General features: G+C 37.4%; 3 protein-coding genes across 3 annotated transcripts; all 3 read right to left on the reverse strand.

Moving 5' to 3' along the window:
• Positions 1-1,071: 1,071 nt before the first annotated feature.
• LOC131012280 (auxin-induced protein 10A5-like) lies at positions 1,072-1,566 on the reverse strand. The gene has a single exon (XM_057940203.1). It carries the CDS (start codon positions 1,564-1,566, stop codon positions 1,072-1,074), a length of 495 nt encoding a protein of 164 aa, XP_057796186.1.
• Positions 1,567-7,665: 6,099 nt separating this feature from the next.
• LOC131005533 (auxin-induced protein 15A-like) lies at positions 7,666-8,376 on the reverse strand. Its single transcript, XM_057932545.1, has one exon. The coding sequence runs from the start codon at positions 8,181-8,183 to the stop codon at positions 7,854-7,856; it is 330 nt and encodes a 109-aa protein (XP_057788528.1). The 5' UTR covers positions 8,184-8,376; the 3' UTR covers positions 7,666-7,853.
• Positions 8,377-20,978: 12,602 nt separating this feature from the next.
• Positions 20,979-21,558, reverse strand: LOC131005532 (auxin-induced protein 15A-like). Its single transcript, XM_057932544.1, has one exon. The coding sequence runs from the start codon at positions 21,493-21,495 to the stop codon at positions 21,166-21,168; it is 330 nt and encodes a 109-aa protein (XP_057788527.1). The 5' UTR covers positions 21,496-21,558; the 3' UTR covers positions 20,979-21,165.
• Positions 21,559-22,386: the final 828 nt, after the last annotated feature.

Consider the following 22,386-nt stretch of genomic DNA (forward strand, 5'->3'; position numbering starts at 1 on the left):
AATGTAACACATGAACAGCCACATTCAGTTAATGTGGTTGTTCATGTGATACATTTATTTGTTCATGGATTTCATTGATTTTTTCATGAATTTCATGGATTTGTTCATGTATAATTCTCACTTAATCCCAACCCTGTATCTGCTGCATTTCTACCAGGAATTGTATGGTGATGAATGAATAGGACACTGTAATGAAGACAAACTCATTTAAAATATGAAAACGTCCTGCTTTATTTTCCTACCGGATTGTGTTTAAACTCTCGACAGATTTGTTATAGTTCTCTTTAGCCGTTCTCTGGATTTGTTCAGTTTGATTTCTTGCAAATCAAAGAAGCATAAAAGGTTGAGAATGTTTATGTTCATCTTGGAGATTCTGACTGGAAGTTAACAGGAAAGCTCATCCTTACAGCAGCAGGTACTAAATTGAAACTTCTATCTCTTATTTGCAGGATTTTGGTTGTTGAAAAACATATGGAGTAGGGTACTTAATTGCCTTTTGTTTTCCAGGGGTTAGCAGATATTGTTCAATGATGAAAGAGCTCAGCTGTCAAAATTGTGAAGCATACTGAATTTTATTCATAGCTTTATGAAATTCGAATAGGGCTTCCTCGTTGCAGGGGATACCGGACTGCCTATCTGATGATGAGAATCTATCTCTCTGCTTGACATAACATGTCTTGAAAAGCATGATTGTTAGGTATGCTATTGAAATCTCATATTTCTCCATCTGATGATCCTGTCATAAATTGCTAGATGACCTTTAGGAACATTTCAGTGGTTTCTTGCCTGAAGTCATGAATTTAAAATTTTCTAATTTGCTTGATATTGATATTAGTCATGGATGGATAATGGAGTCCATAACTTGGTATTGATATTAGCTGAGCAGACTGATTAAAGATTAAAAATGTAAAAACTTTATTTGAATGAAAATAACATTTTTCTTTTTTCTCTGTGTTTGTGTGTCCGTATATGTCAGTGGATCACCAATACACGAATCTACACTCCTAAAGCTATTCTATGAAAACAAAAGCACAAAAAAAAAAATAGTAAAAAAAATTATAAAAATATTCTTCATTGGTTTCTTGCATGATGAATTTGTATCGTAGAAGTTAGTTCAAGAAAGGCATTCTCACTGCATGGAATCATTAGACCTCCTGTGGGGTGATTGAAGCCGAATTCTTCCTCGGCTCGGTGCAACAGGCCTTGAAATGAAGGATGATTAAGGTGTGAGATGGGAACCACATATCTTTTCTTCTGAATATCTCCTACATAAACTGCTAAATGGCCCTTTGGCACGTCGGTCTGGTTTCTATGGAGACGCGATTGGAGCCTGAAGAACTGCTTAGTATTCGATATCAACGACACCCAACGAATAGCCATGGATTTTTGTTTTGGAGAAAGGTGAGGAAAGTTGAAACCAGAGGTCTCTGATTCTTTTATCACTATGAGATTCTTGCTCAAGTGTTGCATCTTTAAGTTTTGAAGCTTGCTATATATAGAAAACAAATACTTGTTGGAGTTTGGAGACTGAGAGCTTGATGCCTGATAATCTGGAGGGGTCTTCATTACCAAGAAGCACATGACTTATGAAACTTTTGGAGAGAGAAATAAAGAAAAAGAAATGCTTTTATTGCAGGTCCCTGAAATGAAGGGCAACATATAACAGAGTAATAGAAGCAGTTTACATGGTATGTACTGGCACTGAAAATTCTTGATGATTTTTTTTTTTCAAATTTCTTTATGATGGGTCCTAGTAATAATTCACCTTCCAGCATGTGCCAAGATATTGTTGCAACTGTTATGGAAGATGGGATGCCTTTTTTTCTGTGTATTCCAGAAACAGGTATTACTACTTTGCCTTGCACACTGTTTTCCACTCTGGGCATTTGAATAAAATACATCTCAAGGATCAGATTTTATTTTATTTTCCACTCCCCATTTCAATGTGGTCATCTGCTGATATCTTTGTTAGGAGTCTTAGAACATGATGTTATTATAGTTATCTTGGTGATATTCATTATTTAGTTAATTACAGTATATGTTTATTTCTTCAATTAATTCAATGAATTGACCTCCACCTCTCCCACACCCCACAAATGTTACATGATGAAAATTAGACAGTTTGAATTACTCATAGAAGTTTGATGTATAACATATATTCATAAAGATGAATAACATTGTCAAAAAGTATATTCATTTCTTCTTTTTCCTTTTACCCCAACTCCAATACTACACCATTATCCACTGGTATAAGAAGTCCCAAGTTCCCACTGTTTTTCTCGAAGATAAAAAAAGGACTTGTTGAAACACTGTTTGTTTACAAAGATGAGCAATGCTTTCAAAATCATTAATTTCTGTGTTGAATCTGAGAGCCATCAATGTTCACAACAGTAACATTAGACATTTCACAGCAGTAGAAAAATGATTCTGATCCCTTGATCACTAGATTGACATATCTTCTTTTAATTTTTTGGTCTGTGAGTTCGTATCAGTTGATTATGTGGAATTCAATTTGCTCATTTTTCACACCTCACGAGGTAGAAAATATTGCGGGGCATAGATATTTCCCAATTAATCGAATAACTGAATGAAGTAGCTACATTGTGCTGGTTAAAAAGAATATCTCTAAAGCTTAGGTTCTCTTCGATGGAAAACATATAATTTCACCTTTTTTCCATTATTTTCACATGTTCTCTATGGTGGATAGTTTTTCTCGAGCAGTATGGAAAAAAAAATCGTGCAGCTCCTTTTTTCCTACTTTTCACTCCAATTCATAATAATATTATCATGAGGTCGTGGTGTGATAATATGTTTCCATAAAAGAAAGTGATGTGATAAAAATTTTCCACCTTTCTCATCATAAATTTACAGCCAAAGAGAACGCGCTCTTAGAGAATATGTGAGAAGAGTGGAAAAAGGGTGAAAAAATATGTTTTGCACCCTTTTCCATCAAAGAGAACGCACCCTTAGATTCTCCATCAGCTGAAAATTGGGATTTGATTCTCTCCCCACTAAACTATGCCTACACAGTCCCATGTTTCTTCATCACATCTCTATCCATTTACACTAGAACTGCCAAACGATTTCGTCACAAAACATGAGATTATAATCCTGTTGTATTCAGGGACGGAGCCGGGGGGGCTAGAGCCACCTCCCAAATTTTGAGTTTTTTTTTTTTATATATATATAGATATATGTTTATACCTCTTATAAAATAATTTTATTTTATAAAAGAGTATTTGGTTATTATATTCTCTCATATATACTTAATTGGATAATTTTGTTATTTAAAACTATATAATCTATGAAATATTGTTTGTTATTATTACTATTATACTTGTCTTTTAATAAAAAATGCCTAATATGTATGAAATGCTAAAAAAAATTATAATGTATTGAAACTAATTTGTAATATATAGAAAATATATAATCTATGAACATGTTGTTTGTTATTATTATTATTATGTTTGTCTTTTAATAAAAAATGTCTTAAATATACGGAATGTCCAAATTTTTTTTTGTGATATATTGAAACTATATAATCTATGAAAATATTGTTCGTTATTATTAGTATTATGCTCGTATTTTAATAAAAAAATACCTTAAATATACAGAATGCCCAAAAAAAATTTATCGGGGGCGCCGTACAAGTTCAGCCCCCCGAACTTAATTCATGGCTCCGTCCCTGGTTGTATTAGGGAAAGTTTGTATATGCAGCTGAAAGTAGATTCTGTAAATTGGATGATGCATGGTGCAGAACTGTATTAATTAAACTGACAAAAAATAATTCAAAAGATTGCTTCAGCACAAGGCCTTGTTTGTACTAACTACATGATCTGTCTACAAACACTGCAGCTATATATTGTTGGAACACTATATACATAAATAATGAATCCTCAAAAACTGTTGAATTAATGCTTGCTCTCTTCACGCATCCCACAGCTGCATTTTTGAAGTCACTTCAACGAACGCGTTCTCGCTGCAGGGGATCGTGAGGCCTCCCATGGGGTGATTGAAGCCGAACTCGTCCTCAGCTCGTCTCAGCAACGCTTGAAACGAAGGGTGGTTGAGGTACGATAAAGGCACCACATACCTTCTCCTCTGAACTTCTCCTACATAAACTGCTATGTGCCCCTTAGGCACATCTGTTTGGTTTCTGTTGAGGAAAGAATGAAGCTTGTGGAATTGCTTCCCATTTGAAATCAAGGAACGAATAGCCATTTTACTTGATTTTCTTTTTTTATGATGAAGAAGAATAAGAAGAAAATGGGCTCTCTTTGATTCTTGAATTTGCTTTGGTGCTTGCAGTGTTATGTGTTGGAGTTTGATGTGTGTATATATACATGTTATGTTAATGAGAGGGTCTACGTTATTACCAAGACCACATGGCTTTTTTGTCATAGAATCTTGAAAAGAAATAAATAAAGAGTAGTTGTAATAATAAATCTATCTTTTATCCACACTTCATCACATGGTATGATGGTACGGGAACCCCACCTTTCTAGTTAGTTATCACTTACTATAAAAGTCTGCTTTTTTTTATTTAGTCATTGCAGATTCTTGAAATGAAGGCAGGCATGGTATGTTCTGGCATTTGTGATGATTTATTTAATTTTAAAATTCATTTTAGGGGTCCATTAATTTATCCAACTTCCAGCATGTGGCCAACCTTCTGCTGCAATTATGGAGGGTATGGAAAAACCAGGTATTACAATTCTAGCTTTGCACACGGTTTTGTGTTCTGTGCTTTTATTTATTTATATATATATATATATATGTATCGAGATTACCGATGATTTTTTTTCTTGATTTTCTCTCTTGATTCATCCGCACATGTCCTTGTTAGTACAGGAGTTTGTGATCATTGTTATCTTGTTATAAAATATTATTGCAAGTTGTTGGGAGATATTATATGTTATATTCACTTACGACTGTGTGCGTGATTTTATTGACCAATTCAAAAGTTATTGAAAGTCGAGCTTGCTAGTTTTCTTGAATATTCTTGGTGATAATTCTACGAATCCCCACATTTATTAATTTGATTGAATATCGTGAGTTTGAAACTTAAATAACTCGAGTATGCTTTCTCGTGTAACCATTATTGATAATTTAAAGTTACCCGTTGATTGGATTAAGTAACCATAATAATAGGACAATGTGTTGGTTTAGTGATGGAATCGTTGATATCTGTGTGAGGTCAAATGTGTCATGTTTGAATCTATCGTTATGCAAATTTAAATTATTGGTTAATTAACAAAAAAATAAATGAAAATTTATTAGGATAGTTGTGGGCCATTTTGTTTATTACATATACTAGTTTTGTGGCACGGGAAATATTATTTTTTTAAGAACTAAATATTATTTTAAGTGATTTTATATTTAAAACTGAGTTGTTTGTTAAATGATACTATTAGCATAAAATTTTGATGTTATACAATTTACGAATTGAACCCGCAAAACTTAACTGAATGCTTGCCTTTTAAAACTCAAAAGATAACGCCTCTAAAAAAAAAACTCAAAAGATAAAATGCGAACACTTTTAAGTTTTAAAGTTGTAGTATGACATAATTTTGTTGTTTACTAACAATAATAAACAAAATTTCATTGAGAAAAAAGAAATTACTAGCTAGGATAATTATGGGCCATTTTCTTTACTATATTGGGCCCTTTAACCCATCAGGGAATAATTAATTAGAGGATTAGAATTAGAAGTTTATCATTTGATTGATTATTTAATAGTTAAAGTTTTTGCAACTACTGTTTTTTCAAAAAAGAAAAAAGAAATATATGGTTCACTGTTCACGCTAATTGTTGATTCAAGTGTAAATTGTCTTTGTTTTAATTAGAATGTTAATAGTACTCCCTCCGTCCAACGAATCTTGACACGTTTGGTTTTGACACAAGAATTAAGGAATTCTATATTAGCGTTTTAAATGTGTAGTTAATAAAGTAGTATAAAACTGATAAAGTAAGAGAGAGAAGGAAATAAAAGTGATAAAGTATGAGAGAAAATGTAATAATTATTACCTTATTTAGAAATGTGTCAAGATTCGGGGGACGGCCAAAAAAGAAAAACGTGTCAAGATTCGTGGGACGGAGGGAGTATGTAATAAATATTACTCCCTTCGGTCCACTCTAATAGTCATGTTTTTCTTTTCGGGACGTCTCATTCCAATAGTTCTGTTTTTACACTACAAACAATGTGGTCTCACACACCTTTACACACTTTTACTCTAAAAAAACAAGTTTCTTAATCTCCGTGCCATAAGAAAGAGGACTATTGAACGGAGACGGAGGGAGTACTTGACAACAACTGCCGCGTGACACCAATACATGCACCTCTAGATTCCACATAAGTAAGTTCCCATTGAAAAAATTGTCGACTCTTAAATTGAAAAAAAAAAAAAAAATCGTTAAACATATAAAAAAGAATTATGTTTTAAATTAGAATTTGTGTTTTTTTTTTCATTTAAAAGAAAGGAAAAATATCTTTAAAACAATGCCATGTGCCGGTAAGAAAGTATACTATATGAAAATAACGGCTTGTATTAATATAATGTCTCTCAGACTACGTTCCCTAAAAAATAATAGGAATATTAGCATATGAAGTCACATGCATCAGCTATACCAGTAATTGGCATTAATTTTAGAGGCAAAAATTAAAATAACCAATTTGATCAAGTAAAAGTTAATAATAATCATAAAAGTAAAAATATATTAATGATATATACTCTTACTAAAATACCCTTTAATTATTTTAGCAATATTTAAAACTTAAATTTTAAAAATAAAAGTTGAAATGAAAAAAGAAAATAAAAATAAAACCTCTCATCCACTCCCAAGTCCAACTCACGTGACACGTCTTCTCTTCTCCATCAAACCATCAAGCCTCAAGTATTCCGGCGATGAAGAATTTTCCAAATTTCGATCCATCTTCCCCTCTCTCATTCCTCGCAATTTCCGGCTAACACTACCGCCGTGACAGCAGCCCCGACTCTATCTCTTATCGCAGATGGCTGCCGCCTGTTTCCCTCCTTCCCTTCCCGGCCAAGCGACTACAGCAAAGCCACCGTTATGTGGCTACTCAGCCTCTCACCCTTCTCGGTTGTCTCTAAACCACCGCAGGCTAGCCGCCTAACTACCTGGACGGGCTCGCAGCCACCGCCATCGCCGATGGGCTCATTCTTGACGTTTTCATGTTTTTTACGTTTTATTTTTCTAATTAATGTTTTTTCTTATTTATTTTATTATAATTTCATTAAGGATAATATAGTCTATTTACATAAAAAATGATTAGAATTAATATATTTTTAATGTTATGGTTACTAGTATTAATTTTACACTAAGCAAATTGGTTATTTAGAACTATTAACACTTAATTTTATTGTTTTCTTATATCTTAACTTGACAATTTAGTTTGTTTTTAAAGATTGATTAATGATTAATATTCTATCATGTAGAAGAAAGAGGAAATTATGAATGGCATTGTGCTTAATTAAAATTGAACTTTATTACGAGGAAACAGTAGTTTTATTCTCAGACTAAGCTCCCTTTTTTTTTATCTAGAGTCGCAAAAGGAAAACATGAGTGTTAATTAATTATTTCAACATCTTCAAACCTCCAGATCTAAATTGCGAAGAATGACACAAGTCACACAACAAATTAACAATTATAAATAATCATCAGCTTTATAATATATATATCCACTTGACCACATAAAAATAGAAGGGGGTGATCAAAGTTGCACACTCTTTAATTAATTAATAATTACTACTATATACATAAATTAGTAGGAGTATTAAAAAATTCATGGATATTTCTCGAATTCCATCCTATAAAATGATTGATTCGATCTACTGAATGTGCAGCTGATTCAAATAAGAAGTGACATTCTTGAATGCTATTTCACTGCATGGAATGGTTAAGCCTCCCATTGGGTGATGAAATCCATATTCCTCCTCCGAGCTCCTCAGCAGGTCTTGAAACAATGGATGATTCAGGTAAGAAATCGGGACGACGAACCGGTTCTTCTGCACATTCTCACCTACATACACAGCAAGGTGGCCCTTTGGCACATGATTCTTCAGTTTTGAAGATGATGATGATGAAGACGAAGACGAAGAATGATGGACGCGAACAGTGTGTTTTGCATAGTGAAACACTCTGTGGAATCTGAACCCCATGAGGTTTGTGTGTGTGTGTTTCAGTAAAGAAAAAGGGGAAGAAGTGGAGCTTTTGAAGTTCTTGGCTTGTTTTGGGAGAGTTTGAGAATAGGGTTTTCAGTTTCAAGAGATTGCTTATTTATAGGCAGTAACTAAGATAATAGTATATATATGTGCATGCATGTGATGAATGACATATGGTTTGTTGACCTAAGATATTTTGGTTCTTGATTTTTTTTTTGTATGATCAATTTATATTAATTAATATCTGTGATTCGATCGTCGTATTATACTTTACACGAAGGGGAAGCTTCTATCGTAACTTATTTAACACGTGATCAATTTTCGAATCGATTTGACTATCGTGCGAGAGAAGGTCCCTTCATTGATATGACAAGTACGTTGATCAAATTAATTAATAATATCAGTGATTCGTTTGATTATATATATACTTTGACCTTTTATCACACTACCCAAATAAAAAAAAAAAACGGTCCTAACGATTGAAAAAACAGTCGCCGATATGGATAAAATGACCGTTAACATACCTAACAACCGTTTGGTGTCGTCGTTGTTTGGGTGATCATAACGGTCTGAAAAAATAGTCGTTATTAACATCTATTTTTTAAAATAATCGTTAATACGATCGTTGAGTTTAGAATTTGGTTGGGATTTTATGATAATGGCACCTCTTTAACGATCGTTGACTAAGGGCCAAAGTCAAACGCGTGTTTTCTTTTAGTGACATAATTTAATTAACATATGATCATTTTTCGAAGCGATCTGATCATCATATGGGGTAACTGCTGCTGAATTGAAATTTTATTAAAGAAAACGGAACCTAAAAAAACCCAAAGAGAAGACCAGGGCCGGGCCTCATTAAAACCTCAAATCGAGGATAAAGAGTACCCGTCTAGATACAAAGAAAACATGAAAGAAACAAGGTGCGGCGGAAACTGAGTTGAGGAGACTTCGGAAGTTCCGGCCGTACCATCACCCCCAAATCTCCCCGGTTCCCACCAAGCACCGAAACAAACAACCTAGGACAAGCTATCGCACCATGCGAACAAAGGAAGAATGTACATCATCGAAAACCAGCTGAGCAATCTCAGGAATAGAATGAAGCCAAAACCCTTCCTGCGAAAGAGAGGAAGCGAGGTAATCGGCAACTTGGTTACCTTCCCGGTAGTTATGAGAGCAACGGAGGTTGTAGTGCTCCACACCTTTAAGCGCCGCCCGCCATCTGCTCCGAAAACGCCACGGGACCGGAACCTCACGATTATTGAAGACATTAACAACGTATGTTGAATCAGATTCAATCCAGAGGTTATACCATTGATGAGCAGCAGCCCTCTCAAGAATGATAATAAAAGCAAAAAGTTCCGCCTCAAAGGCAAAACCGGCTCCTGCCGAAAAGTGAAAGCACGCCACCACCGAATTAAAGGCATTTCTGACCACACCACCCGCATGCATCACCGAAGGATTACCCCTAATGGACCCGTCGATATTGGCTTTGAGCCAAGAAGGAGAAGGAAGGGTCCAGCCCACATCAATGGTGACCGGAGCAGGGCGCGGATTGCCTGCAACAGCAAGGCGACGAAGGATCCCGAGCTCAAACACCGAGTTCGCCATGCTTCCTAATTTAAAATTGCTCGCAGCCTCCAAAAAGGAAATCTTAAGAAGCTTCATCAAAGCATGAGGTGAGGCCACAACATTTTGAAAGATAAATTGGTTACGAGAGTACCAGAGACCCCAAAGAATTGTAATGACGCCCACACGCCAAAGGCTTGTCACCTGCGCACTTGCATTATAATTCATAGCAAAGATAATGAAACTGCCAATATCATGAAAAAATGGAACCTCCATCTCAAACCATGAGAAAAGAAAACCCCATAAAGGCTTAGCAAAGTTGCAACCCCAAAAAAGATGATCTATATTTTCCTCTGCATTGAGACAGAGGCTGCAAATGTTAGGCCCAATGAAACCACAACGTTGAATCGCATCCATAGTAGGAAGACGGCCCAAAATGATCCGCCAACAAGTGATAGAACGACGCACCGGGATGAAAGGTGCCCAAATCCACTTCCCCCAATCCACCGAAGGAAAAGGTGGAGCGAAATGATCAAAGGCCAAAGAAGCCGAAATATTGCCAAACCGAGAGTGCACCCAAGCTCGCTCATCTTCCATATCCCCAGTCGGAAGCGAGATAATGTCGAAAGCAACCTCCGGAAAAGCCACCAGAAACGAATCAGTGAGATGCCATATCCCCAGTTAAGTGCGTGATAAAATTATATATATATATATATATGTATGTATATATATATATATATATGTATATATAGGGTCCACTTATAATAATAAGAGTAGGTTCTAAATTATTGATAAAAAGGTATATATGGTACATCTGCATGTATTATTTATGTCGAGGTTCATCACTCTTGTTATTATTTCCTTTTTTGGTCTGCTCATTTTTTAGCCCTAATTAATTCCTTTCCTTTGAGAGAGAGAGAGAGAGTAATGTATATATATATATATACCTAATACCTAATTGAAAAATTACCTTATATGCATGTGTTGTGTATACGTGTTCGATCGATATATTACAGAAATTAAATTGTGAAAGAAAAAATTATTTACATTAAGACAAAATTGTAGGCGAGACATCTCACGAAAAGAGGATGCATGTAATCTGCTTTCTATAACTAAAAACCAACCTAAAACACATATACTTCCTTTTTGAATAAATTAACAACCTAAATTTTACTATTCACTAGCTAGCTAGGTTGGACTAATCCTCAAAATGTAAATATTTTTTAATAGACGTAACACAAAACCTACAATTAATTTTCTGTTTATTACTAATCTGGTTCTATTCATTGAACTATAGCATTAGCATGTAAATTTAAATCGAGCATTAATTACCAAAAGATGGGATCAATTAATGATCCAATATAATTCATGCACTGTCGATAAAATTAAACTAATAATTTTATTTTGTTTTGTCTTTATTATGTGTAGTATGCAATTTGTTGATTACTAATTCAAAACTTAAATGTTGGAGAATCTTGATACTTAGTCAAAAGGAAAAAAAAAAAAATACACGTGACAGTATAAATTTTAAATAACATGACAATGCCACGCCTGAAATTATAAAAAGAGAAACCGAGATTAAAATTTTCAATATTAATGACACTTAATTTATTTATTTATATTTGTTTTGGTCTTTTTGAATTATATAGATCACTCGGATCACCACACCAATTTATGAGGTAAAAAATGAAATGAAATTAAATTAGCATGCCCACAGTTTTCGTCAAATATTTCGTTCTACTTTAGACAATTAGACATGCATATCAATCATTAAATTTCCTATTTATAGTAGAGTAACATGCATGAGAAATTTTCTGTTAGGTGGATTTTATAATATTGATGGCCATACCTGCGCCACCACTTGCAGCAAAAACACACACACCCACATGTGTGTGTGTGTTTGTGTCCTTTAAGGTACAAGTGGATACATATTTTATCTCGAGTAAAATTGGTAGGAGCTGTCTCCTTCCTCAACTTTAGCCATATAGTATACTTGAGCAATTATTCATTGCCATATAGGATTTATGTTGTAAATTATTGAAATTTAATAGTATGAATTTTTTTTTTTTTTTTTTATCATTAAAAAATTCATTAAAAAACTGGGGTGGTACTAGGAGTACCAAAAACATCAAACAAGTGGTGCAAACTCGTTGGAGCACCACAAAGTAAAAGAAACATTGGACTCGACAACATGGAATATTTTGTTCCAGCTCCAAAGCCTCCCTTTGACCTCATTAACAAGATTGGACACCTCCCAATTCTTGTTCTCAAACCTACTCTCATTCCTATACTTCCAGATCAGCCAAACAGTCCCAATCCAAAGAGCTTTAAGGAAGTTCTTGTTTCTTTTACCTCTTCCTCCTCCAATGAAAGATATGAAATGATCTTCGACTTTTTGTGGTTTAGCCGTTTCCATTCCAATCCATTGATGGATTTTGTCCCACACGCGATCGACTTTCGGACAATGGAGAAAAGAATGTTCAGATGTTTCCTCCCTCCACACACATGCATTGCACCACTGTTCTTCGGCTGGGATTAGGACATTCCTTTTGAGAAGGTTTTCGCAGGTTGGCAGCCTGTTACAAATGCTTCTCCAAGCTGTCACTCTGGCTTTGTGAGGAGCCGGTGCCGTCCACATTTGGGCACTAGCTACAATGTGTCTCCCAAAATGATCACCTTCCGCCTTTGCACACTCCTCATAGGCCGCTTTAGTCGAGAAGTTCCCCCCCGCTGCGTTCTTCCAGCTCCAGCCGTCCATAAGTTCTAGGCAAGGAGAAAGCGTCCCAATGACTGACATCAAATTTTCCTCCATCTCCTTCTCCCTCTCCCTCAGCTCCCTTCGCCACTTGAGATCCCACACCCATCCTTCCTCCGTCCATTCCCCAGCCTCCTGCACATTACCATCTTTAAAGAGACTAAGATTAAAAGTCTAGGGAAGAGGATCTTGAGGTGGCTGTTCCCCACCCACTTCTCACCCCAAAAACTGACCTCTCTACCATTCCCCATAATCCTTTGAATATTGCCACTAAACCACTTTTCTTCCTCCCTCCCTGCTCTCCCAACAATTTTCGACCACCATCCCTTCATCCCGCCCCTTTTCTCCAGCCTCCACTCCCCTCCCACCCCTCTTGACAAATCCCCGTACAAGGATTTAATCACCCTGACCCACAGCGCCTCCCTCTCGACCAAGTACCTCCACACCCATTTTAACACCAAGACCTTGTTAAACCATTCAATGTTTCGAAAGCCCAATCCCCCTTGAAGCTTGTCGACACACATGTCTTTCCATTTGAACCAAGCAATAGACCTAGACACGCCACTTCCCCCCCACAAAAATTTTCCAAAAACGGAGTTGAGGTCGTGAATTACCGATTTAGGAATGAAGGAAAAAGACAATTGAAACACTGGGATGGCTTGAAGGACCGACTTCACAAGAACGATACGCCCTGCCAAAGAAAGAGATTTCTTCTTCCAACCTCTGATTTTCCTCAACACTTTTTCCACGACGCAACTCCAATCCACACTGCTATTCATCCGTCCCCCAACCTTGATACCGAGATAATTGAAAGGAAGAGATCCCTCCTTACAGTTGAGATAACCTGCCCACCTCCTTAAACACGCATTCTCGACACCAACTGCCATCAAGTTGCTCTTGTCGAAGTTGATTTTGAGCCCTGAAAGGAATTGGAAGAGAAGAAGGATCCTTTTAATAAAAGTCACATTCCCCTCGTTAGCTGCCAACAGGAAGATTGTGTCATCTGCATATTGAAGATGCGACACAGAAATTTTATCCATCCCCAGAACAGCCGGTGCCACGAGCTGGAGATCAGTAGCTCTCTCCATCAGGGCATTTAACCCTTCGGCGATGACTAAAAAGAGGAAAGGGGACAACGGATCCCCCTGCCTAAGACCTCGTTCCATTTTGAAGACACCTGTGGATGATCCGTTCACCAGCACGCTGCCTGACGCCGAATCGAGGCATCCCTTCACCCAATTCCGCCATTTCTGATCGAAGTTCATACGACCGAATAAAGCATCAAGAAAATCCCATTGAACGGAGTCGTAAGCTTTAGCAAAATCGATCTTGAAGAAAATACGACCAATCTTCTTTTTCTTTGCTTCCGCAATTGCTTCGTTTAGAATAACCACTCCATCAAGAATGAACCGACCTTTGATAAAAGCGCACTGTTTGTCCGAGATAATAGACCCCATCACCATTTTGAGCCTCCCTGCAAGGATTTTTGCAATGATTTTGTATAAGCTATTGATCAGGGAGATCGGTCGGAACTCATCCAGCTTCTCTGCCCCTTCCTTCTTCGGGATAAGTACAATGAACGAAGTATTGCTTCCTTTGGGGATCCTCCCGTTCTCGAAAAACTCTTTCAGAACTTGGAGAAGATCATCCTTTACTGTCGACCATGCATTCTTCCAGAAGGAGAACGTGAACCCATCTGGACCAGGACTCTTGTCGCCACCACAGCTCCACACCGCCTCCTTGATCTCCTCCAAATCGAACTCCCTACACAGCCAATTGCGCTCCTCATCAGAGAGTTTTTTCTTGAGGAAGTCATTGGGGAGGTTTGGCAGATTCCGTGTCCTTTTTTTGAAGAAGACTTCGAAGTGTTCCCGGACTTTGGATTTGACCTCCCCTGGATTAGACACCCACTGATTTCCAAAGTATAATCCCAAGATTTCATTCTTTTTCCTTCTCCCAAGAATCGCTCGGTGATAGAATCCCGTGTTAAGATCACCGCTTTTGAGCCACCGAACCTTGGCTTGCTGTTGCAAGACCCTTTGTTTGTCTTTAAGCTGTAGGAAAATATTCGCTTGGATTTCATTTCTTCGAATGATTTCAGACTCCTCAATTCCATGCTCTTCATCTTTCTGGTCAAGAGCTTGCAATTCAATCTTCAAAACCTGTATCCTTTCATCAATATTCCCAAAAGTGGATTTATTCCATTCTTTCAGTTCCGTTTTCAGTTTCTTCAATTTTTCACTGACCACGAAACATCTCCATCCCGTCATTCCGTTCGCCGTCCACACTTTCCTAACCTGTTGTTCAAACTCCGGATGTGTCCCCCACACATTGAGGAATCTGAAAGGCCTTGGTCCCCAATCTTCTACTTTTGACACCAAAACAATAGGGCAATGATCCGAAATGGTGCGCTGCAGACCACGTCCCTTCGACCCCTCCCATTGACGCAGCCACGCGTCGTTAACCAGAAACCTATCCAGTTTACTTTTACACATCCCATTCGGCTTATACCACGTAAATTTTCGCCCTTGGGATCTGATTTCTGTAAGGCCGCTATCACCGATAAAACTGTCGAAGGTTCTTGCATCTGCTGCCCCATAAGAATCCCCACTTCCAACTCTTTCTTCCCGCTTCCGCACTGCGTTAAAATCCCCCATGACACAGACACCGCGATCGGCATTTTGTTCCACTATATTTTTTATAACATCCCAAAGTCTAGATTTCTCTTCCGAACCAACTGGTGCATAGACATTAATGATGCAGCACACAACATCATCTTGAACCCATTTTCCATTCACCACCACAGCCCCGCTGACGTCCCATTTGCTAGAAGCTTGGAAAATTTTTTTATTCCAAGCACTAACCAAACCACCAGACCGCCCTTCAGAATTCCGAACCACAAGATCAAAATTATCAATACCCCACCAAGAGTTACACACCGAGGAATCAAACTCAGTCATTTTTGTTTCTTGAAGGCAACAAAAGTCAATCTTTTGCATTTTGACAATCTCACTAACATCTTTCTGTTTCCCAATACTCCCAAGGCCCCGAATGTTATATGATAGAAAATTCATGGACACTTACTTGGTTTACTCCCAGCTTCTGTCCTCACGCTGCCTTCCTCTTGGCCCTCAATTTGCGCTGCCATCTCCTGATCTGTAAGTTGGCTTGAAAGCCCCAAAGTTTTCCCTAATTTCCAAATTTCCAAACTTTCGGTTTCCATATCCGCAATGAAGTTTCTCCATCCGTTATTTTCTCCCTGTATTTGGCACACCTTCTTCGATTTCTTGCTCTGTTTCTTTTTGTTATTTCCGAGAGCTTTACCAGCGGTTTCTTTCTCGGTGATTTCCTGAGGAAAAAGGCTTCTCTTCTCATCTTCTGACTGTCGTGGTTGGCCCTCGCGTTCTTTGTCTTTCTCCGATCCAGACTCGGCTGAAAGCCTCGTTTCTTTGGCAAAAACTTGACAGGATGAACTCTCTCCCACCTGACCTCCCGCAAATCCATCTTCCCTTCCCACTGTGACTTCTTCCACAAAAAGAGACGCTGATTTTCCACTTGTTTGGGGACTCGGGTAGACCAAACCGCAAGAGTCAAAAAAGGGTTGGGCCGAAAATGCTTCCTTATCTCCTGGGCCACTCTGTAGATGATGTGTGCCTTCCTCTTCTTTACTGGACTGCTTTTCGGTTGGGCCCTCGGTTCTACCCCCCTCACACGATGTTGGAATCGAAGAGACTGTTTCTTGGGACAATGAAACGCTGCTGCTTTTGTAAAAATGCTTTTCGTCATCCTCGATAATAGCATCTGCCGGCCCCGTTGAGACATCCTCCGAAGACCAATCGGAGTCCGATTCCGTCCTCTCCTCCTCCACTTGACATCTGACGCAGAGATTGGGTGCATCTCGGACCTCCTCGACACGCATTTTGAAACACGTCCCCTCGATCACGCAATCCAAAATTCTATCGCATGAATGGAGGCCCGTGGCAACCTGAATGAAGGCTTCATCGAACTTTTCCTTTGTCGCGGTGCCTTCATGAATTTTACGAACCACACCAAAGCTAGCACATGCATCGTTGAAGAAACGAGGATTCCATGCATGTAAAGGCACACCCACCCATTTGGTCCAGACCACTCTTTGAGGCGAAACATCGCCAATCTTCCATTTCCTACTCCACGAGAACCAGAACCGAAACCATTCGTCCATCTCTTTAAGGATTTCTTCAGTTGGATCTCCGCATGCACTCTGAATGAGAACGAGATTCCCTCCAATTGTCGAAACTTTCAGTTTTCCCGAACATTCTCCCATGATTTCGTCTTTGACCTCTTCCCACAAGAACTCCTTTTTCAGAAGACCGGTAACCGCCCCCTGTATCCAAGCTTTCTCCTCATCCGTTGGCTTGAAATGAAGTACTTCTTCCGCTCGTCTCTCCTTTCCTTCGTTCCCCGTGAGAATATCTTTGAAGGAAATTCCAGCTTTCCTGTCCGCTCTCTCAAAAACACGTGCTTTCTCCTGACTCTTATCAGGCTTCGGATCCTCCCGCCTTTCAGCCCTCAGTTCTCTCTCAAACCTTGGTTTATAGACCCTGATTTTATAGCTGCCGATCCATAGCGTGTTAAGATCCGCAAGCAACTTATCGGGAAAACTCACCCCCCCGAACCTAACAAAACCGAAAGCTTTCCCACGCAAATCCCTCTTTTTTGGACAAACAACTTCGATAGGTTCCAAGACCGTGGCAAACTTTCTTCTCAGGAAATCCGCGCTGCAGCCGTCTGGCAAATTGTTGACGAAGAAAGTGGTGACCGCCTTATCCCTCCCATTCCACTCTCCCCTCGTCGATTGCCGCCCAAACCTACCACCATCTGTTCCATTAAAGGTTCTTCTCGAACTGAGGCTTGTGTTCCTAGGGTTTGGGTATCTTTGGTGTCTTGTCGGAATTCTCTCGAAAAAAGGTTGGCCAGCCCTTCGTTTCCTCACCTCTCTCCATTCCATTAAAACCACCAATGAATTTGACAGCAAATAAAATCACATCGGCTCAATCCAATTTCACAGAACCAAACATAACATCCAAGCAGTTGAGAAACGTATCCGTAACCGAACCGAAGAGTCTGCTGGGAACGGATTGCGCCGGTCTGCTGCTGCGAAGGTCTGGTCTGCTACTGTGAAGATCGGCGCCGATCTGCTACGGATGTCTGCTGGATCTGCTACGGAGGTCTGCTGCTGTGTAGGTCTGCTGTGAGCCGATCGGAGGTCTGCTGGGATCGGCTGGGTGTTGCAGGAACGGCGTCGATCTGCTGCTGCGAAGGTCAGCTGGGAGCCGATGGTCAACCTGGGAGCCGCGGTGCAGTCGCGCAGGTGTGTGTCGGCGAGAGACGGCAGTCGCGCAGCGAGCTCCGAGTCAGGCGGCAGCGCGTCTCAGCGGCTGTCGCTGATCCTCCGGCGCAGATGCAGGCGTCGATGAAGGTCAACGACCGGAGCAGATCTGGACGGAGGACGCCGACTGCTGCTGCTGATCTGCTGCAACGGATCTGCTCACGCCGGCTGCTGCAACTGCTCCGCTTGTCACGCTGTTCACGGAGGAGGTCGGAACCTTGGTCGAGGGATGACAACGACCGGTGCGGATCTGTGCGCAGCTTTGCTCGTTCAAGTTATATTAAAACCATCTCCTGTTGGGTTGTGGGTGGCTGGTGCTGTGCGGCGGTGCGACGGAGATCGGCTGGAGCTGCTGGTATTGGGGGTGGTGCAGTGCGGCGAAGAGAAGGAGCCCGGCTGGAGTGCTCTCTCTCTCTCTGAACCAAAGGATTTCTATTTAATAGTATGAATTATATGCTATATAAATTTTAGATCCATCCTTTGCCAAAAAGATAAATAAATTACTGCTAGTTCTAATGTAAAATACTTATGACAAATGGAATATAAATTATACGTCCATGCTTGTAAGTTGAAATATAATTATTTCGTATTCAAATGTTCCTTCAATTCCATCTTAATTCCTTTATTTTTTTCATGCTTGCATATATGACTTATTCGTGGAGTGATTGAGTCAGTGATTAATAAAGTTATGACGTATGAATGTATGATTATCTTTGATGGTAAAGGAAGAATTTGTCGTATGCACGTATATTATAGGTATTTAATAAATCAATATACTCCATCCGTCCCACGAATCTTGACACGTTTTCCTTTTTGGGCCGTCCCACGAATCTTGACACGTTTCCTTTTTTGGCAATAATTATTATCTTCTCTCTCCTACTTTATCACCTTTATTATATTCTCTCTCCTACTTTATCACTTTTATTACCTTCTCTCTCCTACTTTATCAATTTTATACTTTATTAATTATACACTTAAAACACTAATCTACAACTCCTTAATTCCCGTGCCGAACCCAAACGTGTCAAGACTCGTGGGACGGAGGGAGTAGTCACTTATGATTAGCTATAAACTAGTTAAATAAAAAGGATTAATTTATTTAATTTATTCTTTTAAATATATTTTTAATTTTTTTTATTGTATTGTTCATATTATAAATATTTTTTTATTTTTATTTATTTTAAAAAATAGAAAAAAAAGCTACAATATGGACTATGTAATAAAATAGCCAAAACCTGACGAGTACGAGACTGATTACTAAATTCTTATGTTTTTAAAATTTGTATTGATATGAATGTGAGAAACAAAATCAAATAATTCTTATGTTTTTAAAATTTGTATTGATATGAATATGAGAAACAAAAATAATTTCTTGATAACTGTGTAGAATTGGACAAAGTCAAAGAGATCAAAAACTATATTATCTTGAATGCGAGATCATGGAGTTCATCCCAAAACTCAACAAATTCAGATCTTTTCTATCTATAAATCATTATTAAAAAAACAAAAATAAGTACTATATAACATATATATAACATTGATAATAATTTTAAGTGATGTCAGAATTTCTTCTTTTTTTGCCCATGGTTTTGAGTCAATAATTGAGTACCCCGGTATCTAAGTAATTGTTTTAATTTTTTTCCTCTTTACTTCAGATTTTCTGGTGGCTGCAGCAGAATTTTAGGGAATATTGTAACTACGAAGCTAATTTTAAGGCATGCGGCAACCAGTCTCAAATCATTTTTTATTTTTTATATATCTTGCTTCGGTTAATTTATATTAATAATCAATTCTGCATTACTTATGTATAGCATGCTATTTTTTTTTTCTTAAATGCAATTTTACAATTAGGCATATATGTGAATGCAGAGATAAAAAAGTTAAGAAAACATATTCCGAAGCCAACTGAATGTCAATCTTTACTTTTTATTAATTAGCCAGTTTAAGTAATTACCCTTAATATTGATTTATTTGATGCACATTTCTATTTCCCTGTCGTTTTTAAGAATTTGAAACAAACCCAGTGGTATATTCAAACCTCGAATCTAACCTGGTCAAATAAATTAAATCGGTTACTATTATAAATAATGTCGCTCAAGAGTTTATTTTGTCCGACTGTAAATAAAATTAAATAAATATTATTAAATCATAGGCAATTTTTTTTGAGGGGAATCATAGGCAAAATTAAGCCCAACCAAACTACACAAAAAGTTACAACAGATTCAATATATAGCGACTTATTCAAAAAAAAAAAAAAAGATTCATTTACTTACAGTTTAAATAATTTTTTGTGTGAATCTAAATTTGCATTAAAATATGCCACAGGCCAATTCCCTGCAGTTACCCAACATTTAACTTGTTAAATTTCTGCATTAGAAACTCAGTTCAAGCAATTATTTTGTTCTTTTATAAATTTCGAAGCTATAAATATAATCCAAATTAACACGAGGTAATTATTTTGAGCTAATTGTTAAATAAGACCGTAACTTTTAGTATTTTTTGAAAAGATGACTATATGTTACAGAATTTGAAAATGAAGACTATAACTTTTATTTTAACACATCAAAATGAGGACTATAACTTTCATGATTGCCCGAAATAGGAGTGTAAATGTTAAAAATGGAAGCTATAATCCTCATTTTCAAATCATGTAACATATAGTCCCCATTTTCAAATTCTGTAACATATAATCCTCTTTTAAAAAATACTAAAAGTTATGATCATGTTTTAACAATTAACTCAATTATTTTGAATTTGAAAGGGAATTAACATGAGTTAACTAATTACATAATGATTACGAAATTCCCGACTCTCTCATTTTGGCCCCTTTCTATAATTGAATAACTTGAAGTTTACAATATTTATAACCTTATTTAATCTAAACCATAGTTCTTGTTTTGAATTATTTGTACGGCCTAAAAGTTTGGCCGATTTGAAATTTAAAAAGTTCATTTGTGTGGTAGAGAATGCATCGCACTCACTTTATATAATCACTAATGGATATTCTCGCCTAAAAGAAAAAAAAAATCTTTGATATTTTACAAATCATTATAGGAAACAAGAAAAAAAAGAATCTTGATTTTGAGAGAAAATATTGTAGGCATGCAGTCAAATTTCAGCTAAATCAATAGAGAAAATTTGAAATAAAAAATATATATACAACAACAGCTTTCTTTAGCTGTTAATCCGAACTCAGAAATTAACTACACTGTTATTACCAAAACAAAGCCAAAGAAAAAAAAATCCTTAACAAAATCTATGAGAAAACAAAGATATGATGATGATGATGATCAAGAAGAAGAGCTGAACAATGTTGTAAGAGATAGGAAATAATCCTCTGTGCATGGGAGCACGAGGCCTCCCGTGGGATGATCATATCCAAACTCCTCCTCAGCCAAATGCAACAGCTCCTTAAACAATGGCTGATTCAAGTAGGATATTGGGACGACGAATCGCCTCCGTGATTCGCCCACGTACACTGCGAAATGCCCTTTTGGAACGTCGATGCATGGCTGGATTTGGAAGAAGAAGCTTCCATTCTTGAATGATGATGATGATGATGAGATTGTTCTGCAAAGTTTCTTCTTTGCATGAGCTATTCCTGCCAGCTTGATTCCCATTTTTTTTTTTAATTTTTATTTTTTTTTCTTCTTCGAGTTATGGATGATGTGAATGAGACGCGAGTTGTATATATATATATATATAGAGGCCGGGGGAGATATATGCGCGGAGTAAAAAAAATTGGAGGATGTAAGAATTAGGAAAGTTGGTAGACACATCAGGTGAAAGAATCACATGGTTTTGACTAATCTGTAGCATGACATTCTGCCCTACCACTTTAAACTAATTTGTATGTTTTATCATTATAGTTTTGTTTTTCTTTTGTTCAACTTGTTGTGGAGGAAAACAACCACACACACAATGATTTTTATTTTTAATTTTGATTTTTTATTGCTTTGTTCTTGATGTTTTTAGTTAGTGATGTTGGGGGAAATGGAGAAGGGATGCACTTTTTGGTAAGTGAAGCATTGAACTTGGACTTAATTAAGTTGGACCCCATTTTTACTAGTGTTAATGCAAGTGTTTTATAGTATTATTCAAGAAAAAGTCAGAAGCCTTTTTATTGATATATACATATACATTGCTCCAAGATTTTGTGATGATAAAGAAAGATTTGTTAACTTTTTTCTTCTTGTTATTAATGATAATTCATATCCAAATCTGATCAAGATTCATGTGTCTGAACCTTTTGTAATGACTGATTCATCTTAATCTGTTTATAGCATGGGATAGTGAATTTAGCCTAAAAAATCCAAGAATTTTGTAATAACCATCAAACTCTAGCTCTCTCAAATTTATGTTTAGGTACATAAACATACAAGCAAAGTACTAACAAATAGGCATGCACTGATGCAAGCAAGCGCGTCGTTTCTCATACTAGACGACGCGTTCAGACAGAAATGCAGTACAACAATAAGTGCATCAATTAACTTGTAATGGAAAGAAAACTC

The sequence above is a fragment of the Salvia miltiorrhiza genome, chromosome 1 (genome assembly GCF_028751815.1).
Source record: "Salvia miltiorrhiza cultivar Shanhuang (shh) chromosome 1, IMPLAD_Smil_shh, whole genome shotgun sequence".
NCBI lineage: Eukaryota > Viridiplantae > Streptophyta > Magnoliopsida > Lamiales > Lamiaceae > Salvia > Salvia miltiorrhiza.

Coding starts and splice junctions, on each gene's coding strand:
- LOC131012280 (XM_057940203.1), bottom strand. CDS start 1,566: ATGAAGACCCCTCCAGATTATCAGGCATCAAGCTCTCAGTCTCCAAAC.
- LOC131005533 (XM_057932545.1), bottom strand. CDS start 8,183: ATGGGGTTCAGATTCCACAGAGTGTTTCACTATGCAAAACACACTGTT.
- LOC131005532 (XM_057932544.1), bottom strand. CDS start 21,495: ATGGGAATCAAGCTGGCAGGAATAGCTCATGCAAAGAAGAAACTTTGC.